Source organism: Pan paniscus, chromosome 5 (assembly GCF_029289425.2).
Source record: "Pan paniscus chromosome 5, NHGRI_mPanPan1-v2.0_pri, whole genome shotgun sequence".
NCBI lineage: Eukaryota > Metazoa > Chordata > Mammalia > Primates > Hominidae > Pan > Pan paniscus.
Genome location: NC_073254.2, coordinates 154940366 through 154953144, shown reverse-complemented (window position 1 = coordinate 154953144; position 12779 = coordinate 154940366). Strand labels below are relative to the sequence as shown.

The following is a 12779-nucleotide window of genomic DNA, read 5'->3' as shown; positions in this document are numbered from 1 at the left end:
AAAGATTAGTTGGTTGTTAAGTATTTGGCTTTGTTTCTGGGTTCTCTATTTTGTTCCATTGGTCTATGAATCTACCTTTATACTAGTACCATGCTGTTTTGGTTATTATAGCCTGTAGTATAATTTGAAGTAGGGTAGTGTGATGCCTCCAGATTTGCTCTTTTTGCTTAGGACTGCTTTGGCTAATTGGGCTCTTTTTGGGTTCCATATGAATTTTAGGATTGTTTTTTTCTAATCTTGTGGAAAATGATGTTAGTATTTTGACAGGAATTGCACCAAATCTGTAGATTGGGCAATGTGGTCTCTTCCATGATATTGATTCTTCCAATTCATGAGCATGGGATGTATCTCTGTTGATTTGTCATCCATGATTTCTTTCAGCAGTGTTTTGTAGTTCTCCTTGTAAGAGATCTTTCACCTCCTTGGCTAAGTACATTCCTAGGTGGGTTGGTTGGTTGGTTTTGTAGCTATTGTAAAAGGGATTAAGTTCTTGTTCTTGATTTGATTCTCAGCTTGATCGTTGTTGGTGCTACTGATTTGTGTACATTGATTTTGTAACCTGAGACTTTACTGAATTCATTTATCAAATCTAGGTGTTGTTTGGGAGGAATCTTTAGGATTTTTTAGGTATGTAATTATATCATTGGCAAACAGAGATAGTTTGACTTACTCTTTTCCAATTTGGATGCCCTTTATTTCTTTCTCTTGCCTGATTTCTCTGGCTAGGACTTCCAGTACTGTGTTTAATAGAAGTGATGAGAGTGAACATCCTTGTCTTGTTTCAGTTCTTAGGGGGAATGCTTTCAACTTTTCCCCATTTAGTATGATGTTGGCTGTGGGTTTGTCATATGTGGCTTTTATTATTTTGAGGTATGTTTCCTCTTTGCCTAGTTTATTGAACATTTTATCATTAAGGGATCCTGGATTTTATCTAGTGCTTTTTCCGCATCTATTGAGATGATCATCTGTGTTTTTTTTCCTTTAATTGTTTCAGTGGTGAATCACATTTATTAACTTGCATATGCTGAACCATTCCTGCATCCTTGGGAGGAAACCTCCTTGATCATGATAAAATGTCTTTTGGATATGCTGTTGGACTTGGTTTGCTAGTATTTTGTTAGGGATTTTTGCATCTGTGTTTATCAGGGGTGTTGGTCTGTAGCTTTCTTTTTTTTGTTATGTCCTTTCCTGGTTTTGTTATCGGGGTGATGATACTGGCTTTATGGAATGAGTTAGAGAAGATTCTCTCTTTCTCAGTCTTTTAATAGTTTCAGTAGGATTGGTATTATTTCTTTGAATGTCTGGTAGAATTTGGCTATGGATCCATCTGGCCCTGAGCTTTTTTGTTGTTGTTGACAATTTTTTTTTATTACTGGTTTATTCTCACTGCTTGATATTTGTCTGTTTAGGATTTCTTATTTCTTCCTGATTCAAGCTTGGAGGGTTGTATGTTTCCAGGATTTATCCGTTTCCTCTAGATTTTCTAGTTTGTGCACGGAGGTGTTTATAGTAGTCTCAAATGATCTTTTGTATATCTGTGGTGTCGTTTATAATGTCTCCATTTTCCTTTTGAATTGAGCTTATTTGAATCTTCTCTCTTACTCTATATTTTTTAAGAGGAAATAATAGAAGAATGGATTAGACTTTAAGTGAATTTATATTTGATTTTTATTATTTTATATATATATATATATGTGACTTAGAATTTACCATTTTTAAGTGTACAATCAGTGGCATTAAGTACCTCCACAATGTTGTGCAGTCATCACTACTATTCATTTTTTTTTTTTTCTTGAGATGGAGTCTCGCTTTGGCATCCAGGCTAGAGTGCAGTGGCACAATCTTGGCTCACTGCAACCTCTGCCTCCTGGGCTCAAGCAGTTCTCCTGCCTCAGCCTCTCGAGTAGCTGGGACTACAGGTGTGCACTACCACGCCTGGCTAATTTGTTTTATTTTTAGTGGAGACGGGGTTTCACCATGTTGGCCAGGCTGGTCTTGAACTCCTGACCTCAGGTGATCCACCCGCCTTGGCCTCCCAAAGTGCTGGGATTATAGGCATTGAGCCACTGCGCCTGGCCAGTCATCACTACTATTCATCTGCAGAACTTCTTCAACATCCCAAACTGAAAGTCTGTACCCATTACACAGTATCTTCCCATTATTCCCTCTTGGTATCCCCTGATAACCATTCTTCTACTTACTTTCTCTGTGAATTTGCCTGCTCTAGGTTCCTTATGTAAGTGGAATCATACAATATTTGTCCTTTTGTGTCTGGCTTATTTCACTTAGCAAATTGTTTTCATGGTTTGTCCGTGTTGTAATATGCATCAGAATTTCATCCCCTTTTAAGCCTGAATAACATTCCATTGCATGTATATACCACCTTTTAAAAATCCATTTATCTGTTGATGCACATTTGGGTTATTTCCATCTTTTGGCTATTACAAATAATGCTGCTGTGAAAACGGGTGTACAAGTATCTATTGAGATTCCTGCTTTCCATTCTTTTGGGCATATGCCTAGGAGTGGAATTGCTGGATCATATGGTAATTCTGTGTTTAACTTTTTGAGGAACTGCTAAACCATTTTCCACAGGGGCTCTACCATTTTACATTCCCACCAGCAGTGCATAAGGGTTCTATTTTCTCTGCTTTCTTGTCAACACATTAAATAACAAGTTTTCTAGTAGTGGGGTGTGGGAGAGGGATTTTTAAAATATAATAGGCAAACTAATAGTTGTTAAGTGGTGTCTCATGGTGGTTTTGGTTTGGATTTCTCTAATTAGATGCTGAACATCTTTTCATGTGCTTATTGGCCATTTGTATATCTTTGAGAAATGTCTTTTTAAATCCTTTGCGCATTTTGAATTAGGTTGTGTTGTTATTAATAGAAGTTCTTAATATCATCCCTTATTACATACATGATTTGCAGATATTTTCTCCTATTCTCTAGGCTGCCTTTTCATTCTCTTGATAGTGTCCTTTGTTGCACAAAAGTTTTTAATTTGGTTGAAGTACAGTTTATTTTTTCCTTTGTTGCCTATGTTTTTGGTGTATTATCCAAGAAATCATTGCTAAATCCAATGTCATAAAGCTTTTGTGCTATGTTCTCTTCTAAGAGTTTTGTTGTTTTTGCTTTTATATTTAGGTCTTTGATCCATTTTCAGTTAAGTTTTGTACATATGTAAGGTAGAGCTTCATTGTTTTGCATATGGATATCCAGTTTTCCCAGCACCATGAGTTGAAAAGACTATTCCTTCCCTATTGAATGGTCCTGGTACCCTTGTTGAAAACCAATTAACTATGTATTTGTTAACATTTTAAAAATACAGGTTATCTAGAAAATTAAGGAAAATAATTTACTTGGCCACCTAACAGACTATGTAGCCCATTTGAGTTTATAGAACACTAGATAATTTGATTCTCATAACCCTACACAAAGAATAGAATCCCAGCCTTTACCTGAAACCCTTTAGAGCAATGGTTTTAGAATTCAGAAATGTTAGAACTTTAGAAAGGTAAATAATGCATACAAGTTACATAACAGAAGGGAACAACACTCTAAAATCAAAATATTAATGTTTCTGCACCAGAACTTATTAACACTAACTGAGATAAATAAGATCTATACATTGCCTCACTTCAAGTCTGGTTTTGCATTTAAATGGGCTTGTTACAGACTTAAGAAAAAACTTCAGATTTTCAGTCTTTTGGGACTTGGGAATTGCAGATAAGTGATTGTGGACCTGTATTAGTATGGTTCCTATTTACAGATAAGGAATTGAACCCTCCAAGAGGTTGTGCTATATAAATAATAAGTGATTAAGCCAGGACTCCTTATTCATTACCTTTACTCTGAAATCCAGTACTTTTTTTTCCTATTACACTATGCTGCACATTACTTTGAATTGTAGATGACTTTGGTTATATATAATATGAATTAAAATATTGAGATAGTGTGCAGTCACTTCCCTCTGTTATTTTCGTGTGATAATTTGTTTGAGCTACTATTTGCAAGATACTGAGGAGATGAAAAGACATATAAGACCTAACTTCATGCTGCCACAACCCATCCTTTGTCCATCCTGATTTTACATAGCTCACACATAGCTCACCAAGGGTTGAAAGAACTTAATTAGGTTTGTATGCTTCTGTTCTTTCAAATTTGGCCATGGAGACTGGTTCCAGTTCCTTAGTCACACCTTGGCTAAGCGAAGTGAATTCTGCTTGTTTACCTCAGTTGTTTGTTACAAAAGAAATGTTTCTTAGATATTTAGACTTATATTTATGTTATATTGGTACTGGTTAAGACCTGAATCCTTTGAATGCACACAGGTGTTTCTCACCACTTTACCATTCATTGTGGCAAGTTTTTCACCCCCAAGAGTCAGTTTTTAATTCTTTTGGAATCTTTCCAGTTCTGACTCCTCAAATGCCATTGAAAAATAAAACCACTTTTGTCTTTTTGGAGTAATGCAGGCCCAGCTGTGCCCTTTTTTTTTTTTTTTTTTAATTGAATGAGTTGGTTTAGAAAGTTCCCAAAGTCTAACATTGTACATCTACAGCCCCCCTTGCATTTCTGTTTTCTGAATGTGCAAACTATTTTGGCTAGGAAATTCCAGAGTAGAAGTGCCAATGTTTCTACAAACAGCATTAAATTGTACTTATAAACCAATGAAACTTTGATAGCTCTGATATGTCCTGGGCATTGATCTTTCCAATATCTCTAAACTATAGACATATTACACACTTAATGCTTATTGCACACTTATTATTTGAGCGAGGATAGTCAGTCTAACTTTGTTCTGATTTGGATTAGGGTGTATCCAAACCTTAGCTTCATCTTCATAAAGTGAAAGTTTCCATTTATATGATTTCTATAGGCCTCCTTGTAAACTCAAGTGGGAAGAGCTTTGAATTTGTAGTTTCAGCTGACATAAGCCTAAAATTCAGCTCTACACACAGCATCATGGCCACATTAAATTGCTTAACCTTTTTGATTTTAATTTTCCTTACATATAAAACATGGAAATAATAGCTAATATATAAGGCCATCAGTTAACTGAATGCTTGCCATGTGCCAGGCACCACTTTAAAATAACATCTGATTTTCCTCATTTCAGTGATAAGGAACCAGAGGCTGGGGATTTTAGGGGTGGAAGATTGTTAAAGAAATTGCCCCAGGCCAGGCACAATGGGTCATGCCTGTAATCCCAGCACTTTGGGATGCCGAGGCAGGCGGATCACCTGAGGTCAGGAGTTCGAGACCAGCCTGGCCAACGTGGTGAAACCCCATATCTACTAAAAGTACAAAAACTAGCTGGGCACGGTGGTGTGCACCTGTAATCCCAGCTGCTGTAAGGGCTGAGGCAGGAGAATTGCCTGAACCTGGGAGGTGGAGGTTGCAGTGAGCTGAGATCGCACCACTGCACTCTAACCTGGGCAGCAGAGCAAGACTCCGCTTCCAAAAAAAAACAAAAATAACTTGCCCCAAAGTTCACACAACTAGAGGTGATTTGAACCCAGGTCTGTCTGACTTCAGGGCCTACTAAGCTGCTGCATAAATTAAATAGTACATATAAATCATAAATCATATCATACAATGTTTGTACCCAGTATAGTTAAAAACGTTATTTTCCTTCCTCTTTACCTCTATATTTATTATAATATTTTATTCTTATTCAACAATGAATACATTAATTACTGTGAATATGATATTATCCCCCTCTCTAATCTGTGTGAGACAATTTATATTGGTTGAACTTCTACCGTGGCAAGCACTGTGTCTGATCCTATTTAATTTTCATCACAACGCTGTAAAAGCCTACTTATTTTACACTTGAGGAAACTGAGGTACAGACAGAAGAGAAAGAGTTGAGATTCAATCCCAGGTTCTTTCCCTACTACTACTTATAATAATAAAAATGACAACGACAACATTTGTTCTAAATGATGAATTCTCTTACTTAATCTTTAGAACAACACTAAGATGTTGTTACCCTCCATCTTTACAGAGGAAAAAGCTGACAGGTTATGCACTGAACTAAAGTTGATGCAGTAATTGGTGGGGTAGAAATTTGAAATGCCTCTCATGACTTTTTTCCTCTTAGTGAGTTAAGTAACCACCTGATTAGAGTGGTGGGACTTAGAAGAAGCAACTGGAGATCCTGAAAGACTCCAAGCAGTAGCACTGAATTGAAGATAATTAAGTGTAAGTGCCAAAAGAAAAGGCCAGAGATACTGTGGTAGCAGATTTTTAGTGTTATAATTTTTTGTTTTAGGTGCTGTTACACTACCAAACTGTCAGTGAACCCGCCGTTATTAAACGATTGATTAGTGTCTTAAACAAAAGCACGGGTGAAGTCACAAAGAAAAAGCCTAAGTGAGTGTTTTAATACAGAAATGATAAACAAGCAATTTAAGCCAATTTTTTAAAGATTAACTCATTTGTGTAGTATTTCTCTTTGTGGTAAGTGAAACCCATTTTTACTTGTTCCAGAAATTATTTTTTTCAAGGGCTAGATTAAAACAAACATAAAAACAAGCAAGTATTTAAGCTCTTGTTTAGATATGGGTACTAGATATAATTTCTGTTATGTGCGGTGGTGGAGGATGTGAATTATAAATAAACGTAAATATAAACTTATATATGTATGTACATTTCAAGCCATAGATCCTGATTATGTGAAAATAAGGGCATTTAAAAAAATATGTCTAGACACCGGTTCCAAATTTCTACTGCGTGTTTAACTTTCTTGTCACCTCCTTAATAAGATCATTCCCTATGCTAAGCTAAGAAGAAAATAATCTATACACTCTGTAGTGCCTGCTCTTTTCCCATCTGGAAAGTTTGTTTTTTTTTTTTGCTCAAAGTCCACCTGGAGCCTTAAGTTGAGGTGATCAGCATCCTATTGGGCCTGCTGATTAGCATTAATGTCCAGGCCTAGGTGTGACACTTCCCCTTTGGCTAGGACAAGATTGGGATTTTTTAAGTACTTCCTCAGAAACTAAGTACGTAAATAAAAACAAAATACAGGACTAGAGATGAATGTTACAAAATAGATTTCTTGGCCAGGCACAGTGGCTCATGCCTGTAATCCTAGCACTTTGAGAGGCCAAGGCGGGCAGATCACCTGAGGTCTGGAGTTCGAGACCAGCTTGGCCAACATGGCGAAACCCCGTCTCTACTAAAAATACAAAAATTAGCCGAGTGTGGTGGCTCACACCTGTAATCCCAGCTACTCAGGAGGCTGAGGCAGGAGAATCTCTTGAACCCGGTGGGCGGAGGTTGCAGTGAGTGGTGATCGCACCACTGTACTCCAGCCTGGGTGACAGAGTGAAACTCCATCTCAAAAAAAAGAAAAAAAAAAAAGATTTCTTACCCAAATCCAAGTTAAGGCTAATTGCAGTTTGGCTTGGCTGCTTTAGCTTTGGGGTTTTCCTTCCAACTTCTTTTCCAATAACATCCCAAATCCCCTTTTTTCTGTCCTTGGTGTTCCTCATCTTTTACACCTGCAGAAGAGGCCAAACGTGGTTAGTGGGTTAATAGGCTGACTGCAAGTAGAAGAGAAAATCTCACATTGCTCTAAACCCTTGCCTGTTTCTCTGTTAGGAGGAAGGGCTACTTTACCTCTCTCCTAAAGGTAGATCTTTATATTTAACCTGAGTCTTTAGCTTGTGGCATGAGTGTTTGCTATAATGTTCTGAGAAACACAATATAACTATATGATTAACATTTCTTGAGGACCACTATTTTTAGGCTGTATTGTGAATGCTTTCACATAATGTATATTCTTAGCAATCCTGTGAAGCATCTAGCAAGTGACACAAAGCTCAAGTTGTAGAGGCAGGATTCTAACCTAGTCAGTTGGTTTACATAAATTATATTCTTTTGTTCAGGAGCCAGGTTGTTTGACCTAGACAATTGATACAGAATTTTCAGTCTGAAATTGGCTCATCATATATAATCCTGAGTCTTCCCCTCCATGCTCCTGCTACAAAATCCTAGCTCAATGATGGTAGAGTTTAACATATTCTCGTGTTTGTGTTCCCTGTCATCTTATTTGTAGCTTTATCCTTTTATTTTGCACAACCGTTTGGCCTTTCCCTTTCATTCCTGTTCAGGCACGTTGTAGGCTCTTGATTGCTTTATGCAGAATGGAATTTAATGTTCTAGAAACTAAATTAGGAACAAGCCATTTATGTATTAGATGCTCTCCTTCCTAAGGAATGAACTTAAGCCTGAAATTGTCCAAAACCAATATTTGGAATTTTTGGTGTATTTTTTTAGAACCTTCCTTTAGTCGTCTGCCCCTGAACTTATCTTTCAAAAGGAGAGTTTATGATTTCTGTCCACTATACTTCTAGAGTACACAAAAATTAAATTAGAAAACAATTCCAAAATGTCCCTTTTTAGGTTCTGCCTCTCTCACTAAGTCTGAGCAGGGCCTAGCCCAGAGATTTTTGTTCATTTATTTTTATGAAATCCTTTACAGTCTGGTCCATGCCCTGTCTTCCTTCATATTTTACAAGTATCATATTGTGGAAAAGCTACTTATGTGATTTTTGTCCTGAACTCCTGCTAAGGAACTATTATTCCTGTGTGGGGAAAGAGAGAGATTGCTTGATTGATTGAGGGGAATCTTAGCAACAACAGATTGATTGTCCTCTTCACAGATAACTTCCTAATACACATTCCATAAATTACAGTTTTACTAGGAAAGACATAGGGCATTATATTCCTCTTTGCAAATACTTTTTTATAGAAATAAGCCTTAGTATAACTTTCTTTATTAGATAATTGAACTCACTTTCTTGAGGGAATGAAAGAAAAAGCATTTATTTCATGATGAGGGGCCTTAAGCATTTTAGGCTATAGTGGTCCCGTAAGGGATAGAGTTATATTTGGAAGATTGGTAAAAATGAACTACCTAATGTTTCTTAAATCTAGAATTACTCCTCATTTCTTTCAACTAAAGCAGAAAGTCCAAAGACATATATTTTCATTCAAAAAATATTTTTCTTGTTTTTGAAAGACTCAGTTGATATGTTGGTTAAATGTGAAATATTTGTTTTTCAAGTTGTTGTTATTACATTTATTCACCTCTATCATATATTCATTTGTTCTTTTTGTTTCTTAATAGGTTTTTGACTAAAGGCCAGAATGCATTGGTAGAGCTACAGACACAAAGACCAATAGCTCTTGAGCTATATAAAGACTTTAAAGAGCTAGGGAGGTTCATGCTACGTTACGGTGGTTCTACAATAGCTGCTGGTGTTGTCACTGAGGTATTTTATTTTAAAGTGACTCATTATATATCCATAGTTATGATGCCTTTTCTTTTTTACCTTTTAGGAATGAAAAGAAAGCATTGAGGGAATGAAAGAAAAAGCATTGATTAGGAGAAGCCTTACGCATTTTAGGTTGTAGTGGTCCTTTAAGGGATAGGGTTATATTTGGAAGATTGGTAAAATCTTCAGTGAGATTTTATGCCTTAAAGGAAACACAGTTATGCTACTAGAACAAGAAATTAGAATTTATATTAAATTCTAATTGCTGGAGAAAATAGCCAGAAATGAACCAGAAAATTTCAATGATTTAATTTCTTCTACACTATCATAATTAATATGAATCTTATGAATATTGTATTTTAAAGGGTACTTCATTACTCCACATGATTGTTTTCTGCCTAAAACTAGTTTATTTAATTGGATATAACATAAACTTTAAGTTGCATCAAAAGTGAGTTACACATATCATGAAAAATCTTTCTTTTAAGTTGCTAAAGCACCAAGAAACTCTATATACATAATTTAAGTAAAATACATATGGAAGGCGGTGTGGGGTGGAGGTGAAGAAAACAGCTTTCAGAGTTACACTGCCCATTTGTGTTCTTGCTCCACCAGTTTTTAGCGGCATAAATGCATTTCTCCTTCAATTTACCTCCTTCAGTGTAAAAATAGGATAATAGAATCTACCTCCTAGAGTTGTGTTGAAATGAAATGATAACGTGCAAAGCACTCAGCACATAAAAAGCATCCAATATTGGTAGCTGATATCGTTGCCATCAATATCACATTTAATCTATCAAGGCATTCTTTCTAAAAGAGCATTCTAAAAATAAGATAGAGTTGTTTGTGGAGAATAATGGAGAGATTATAGTAAATTGCAGAAATAGCATGACTAGGAAAGGAAGAAAGTTGCAAGACAAAGAAAAAGATTTTCTCTTGATATAATAATTCTTTCACCGTAATTTTCCCTTTGTTGTTTTTATAATGTGATTGATTAAATTACAGCAAATGTCTTTTTTTTTTGTTTTAACAGATAAAAGAATGATGGGTCAGAATTTCTACCACGTTTCTGGATACAGTGAAATAGCTAACCTCTGTTTCAAGAATGCAGTTATTAAGTCAAAGGAACAATGTGCAATTGATATGTTTTTAGATGAGAGAGAAAAATTAAAGCTAAAATTAGCTGCAAAGAAGTATTAATAATCACCTCTGCAAAAATTCTAAGTTGCCAACTGGCAAAGAAAGTCTAATGTTAAAAACAACTTTGCCTTTGAAATGTTAATAAATGGATTTACTTTGCCAAGATTTATGGCAAGTGTCAAAAATAGTATCTGAAGATACTGAATCATCATGAAATGAACTCTACTTCTGGCCAAAGCACAATGTATTTGCAGTTTTCTCTTTTGATTCAATTATACTGCACATGTTTTAAGGAAAAGTAACTTAATTGGGTTTTTCAGGCAGTTGATATTTGACCTAAGCTTTTTTTTTTTTTTTCCAGTTAACGCTAAGAAAAGATTTGGGGAAGGTTATAATAAAAGTATTTTGTGGTGACCATAAGAATGTCCCTCCCCAAACAAGTAAACTTGTGAAAGTTTAATTTGGAATTAGTGGAAGCTGTTCCTTTGAAAGCCAAGATATTATTTAAGTTGTAAAGCCAGCTAATAAAATGCCTTAGTTTGAGCATAATACAAACTGTGTTTTGTTCTTTAGACATTTATGAGATTCTCTGCCACTAACAGTAAATATGATTTAGGGGTTTTGTGGGATCTTTTTCACCTAAGAGTTTCCTAGCTCTGTCACATGAATTCTTTTTTATCCTAATGGCAGATCCAATTTCATCTCATTCATTTTTTTAACCATAACTTGCTTTTCCCATTCTCACTTTTAGAATTATACCTATGATGGCCCTTTCTTTATCTTGCTTACCTTATAGATTATAAGTCCCCTGTAAGTAAGAGTCATGTTTTTCTTTAAAGTTTCAACAACAAACCCCAAGGTTTATTTATTTAAAAACAGGTATTCGTTGAGGTGCCTTCTGGGTGCAAGGAGCTTTAGAGTAGATTTTGACCTCAGCTGAACCTGGAACTCTGATCTGATAGACTGTTTATGATAAGCTTTTTTTTTTATTAGCAGCGTGATTTGTATATCGATGGCTTAACATATACAACAGCGTTTCTTCTCCCTGCACCTTTTCATGAACCTGACATTTTGAACATAAGCAATAACATCCGTATGGTAAAGTAGGCAGATTATACATGTGTTGCTTAGTGAATGATTACCAAGTGAACACACTTGGTATATTTCTTTACCAAAATACATGTGTAGTTGTCACTTCAGATTCACTGAGTTAAGAAAGTTTTATTTAAATATTAATATTAATCAGGAATTTAACAGATATATGTGACAGAAATCTAACTTCAAGTGACTGAAGCAGAAAGAAAAATTTTTGAATGACATAACTGAGAAAATTAGAGGTAGCTCTAGCTTTGATTCCATTTAGATCGAGCAGCTCACACAATGTTAGCAAGGACTCATCTCCACTCTGCCTTCCCTGGTGCTGGTTTTGCTCTCAAACTCTATATAGAACTCTTGGCCGGGCGCGGTGGCTCACACCTGTAATCAAAACACTTTGGGAGGCTGAGTCGGGAGGATAGCTTGAGCCCAGGAGTTTGAGACCAGCTAAGGCAATATAGTGAGACCATGTCTCTACAGAAAAAATTTAAAAACAGATCAGCTGGGTGTGGTGCCACATGCCTGTAGTCCCAGCTTCTCAGGAGGCTGGGGTGGGAAGATCACTTGAGCCCAGGAGGTCGAGGCTGCAGTGAGCCATGATCACATCACTGCAGTCCAGCCTGGGTGACAGAGCAAGACCTGTCACCCTGCCACCCATAAAAAACCTCTTCCGTAATGCCAGGTTCTTGACAAGATGTGATAATTCCACACTTACATCCTCAGATCTCCCATCCAAGGGCAAGGACAGACTAAAAGAGCATATCTTCTCCAGAAGTCCTAGAAACATCTCATCATTGACTATGATTGAGTTTTATTTATTAATACTTCCCTAGGATATCCTGTGTTTGAGTGTGAAGTTAATATCACACAAAGCATGTAGCTAACAGTTGTGCGAGAGTTGGAAATTCAGGGTGCTGTTAGGAAGGGGAAATGGATTGGGGTTTAAGGTAGGGGGAGTAAAAACAAGAAACCATCCACTCTGTATATTATATAAGACCGTGATCGAATTAAGAATTTTAGTTTACAATTTAGCATAAACAAATAGTAGTAGAAATGAATGCATTTATTCATTCCTTCCTTCTCCAATAGTGTTTAAGTACAGTCTTTTTATTTGCATTTTATTGATGATTGATTGTGGTTGAAAGGAGTGGTGATATTATTTCGAGGATCCACTGTGTAAGAAGACTGTTGGCAGTGGAAGGCTCGAGTTGATTAAGTGACAAAGAGGTAAAGCAGACATGCCCAAGCTTGGTT

General features: G+C 36.3%; 1 protein-coding gene across 5 annotated transcripts in view; it reads left to right on the top strand.

Moving 5' to 3' along the window:
• HBS1L (HBS1 like translational GTPase) overlaps window positions 1-10985 on the top strand; it is a 90351-nt gene extending 79366 nt beyond the window's left edge. For 4 of the 5 annotated variants that reach the window (XM_003827682.4, XM_034962881.3, XM_055114139.1 and 1 more), the window contains 3 exons: window positions 6281-6381; window positions 9143-9287; window positions 10324-10985. In XM_003827682.4, the coding sequence (XP_003827730.1) occupies window positions 6281-6381; window positions 9143-9287; window positions 10324-10335 (258 nt within the window). In that variant the 3' untranslated portion in view covers window positions 10336-10985. Of the gene's footprint in view, window positions 1-6280; window positions 6382-9142; window positions 9291-10323 lie in introns of those variants that run through there. The other variant, XM_034962882.2, reaches the window with a different exon arrangement.
• Window positions 10986-12779: the final 1794 nt, after the last annotated feature.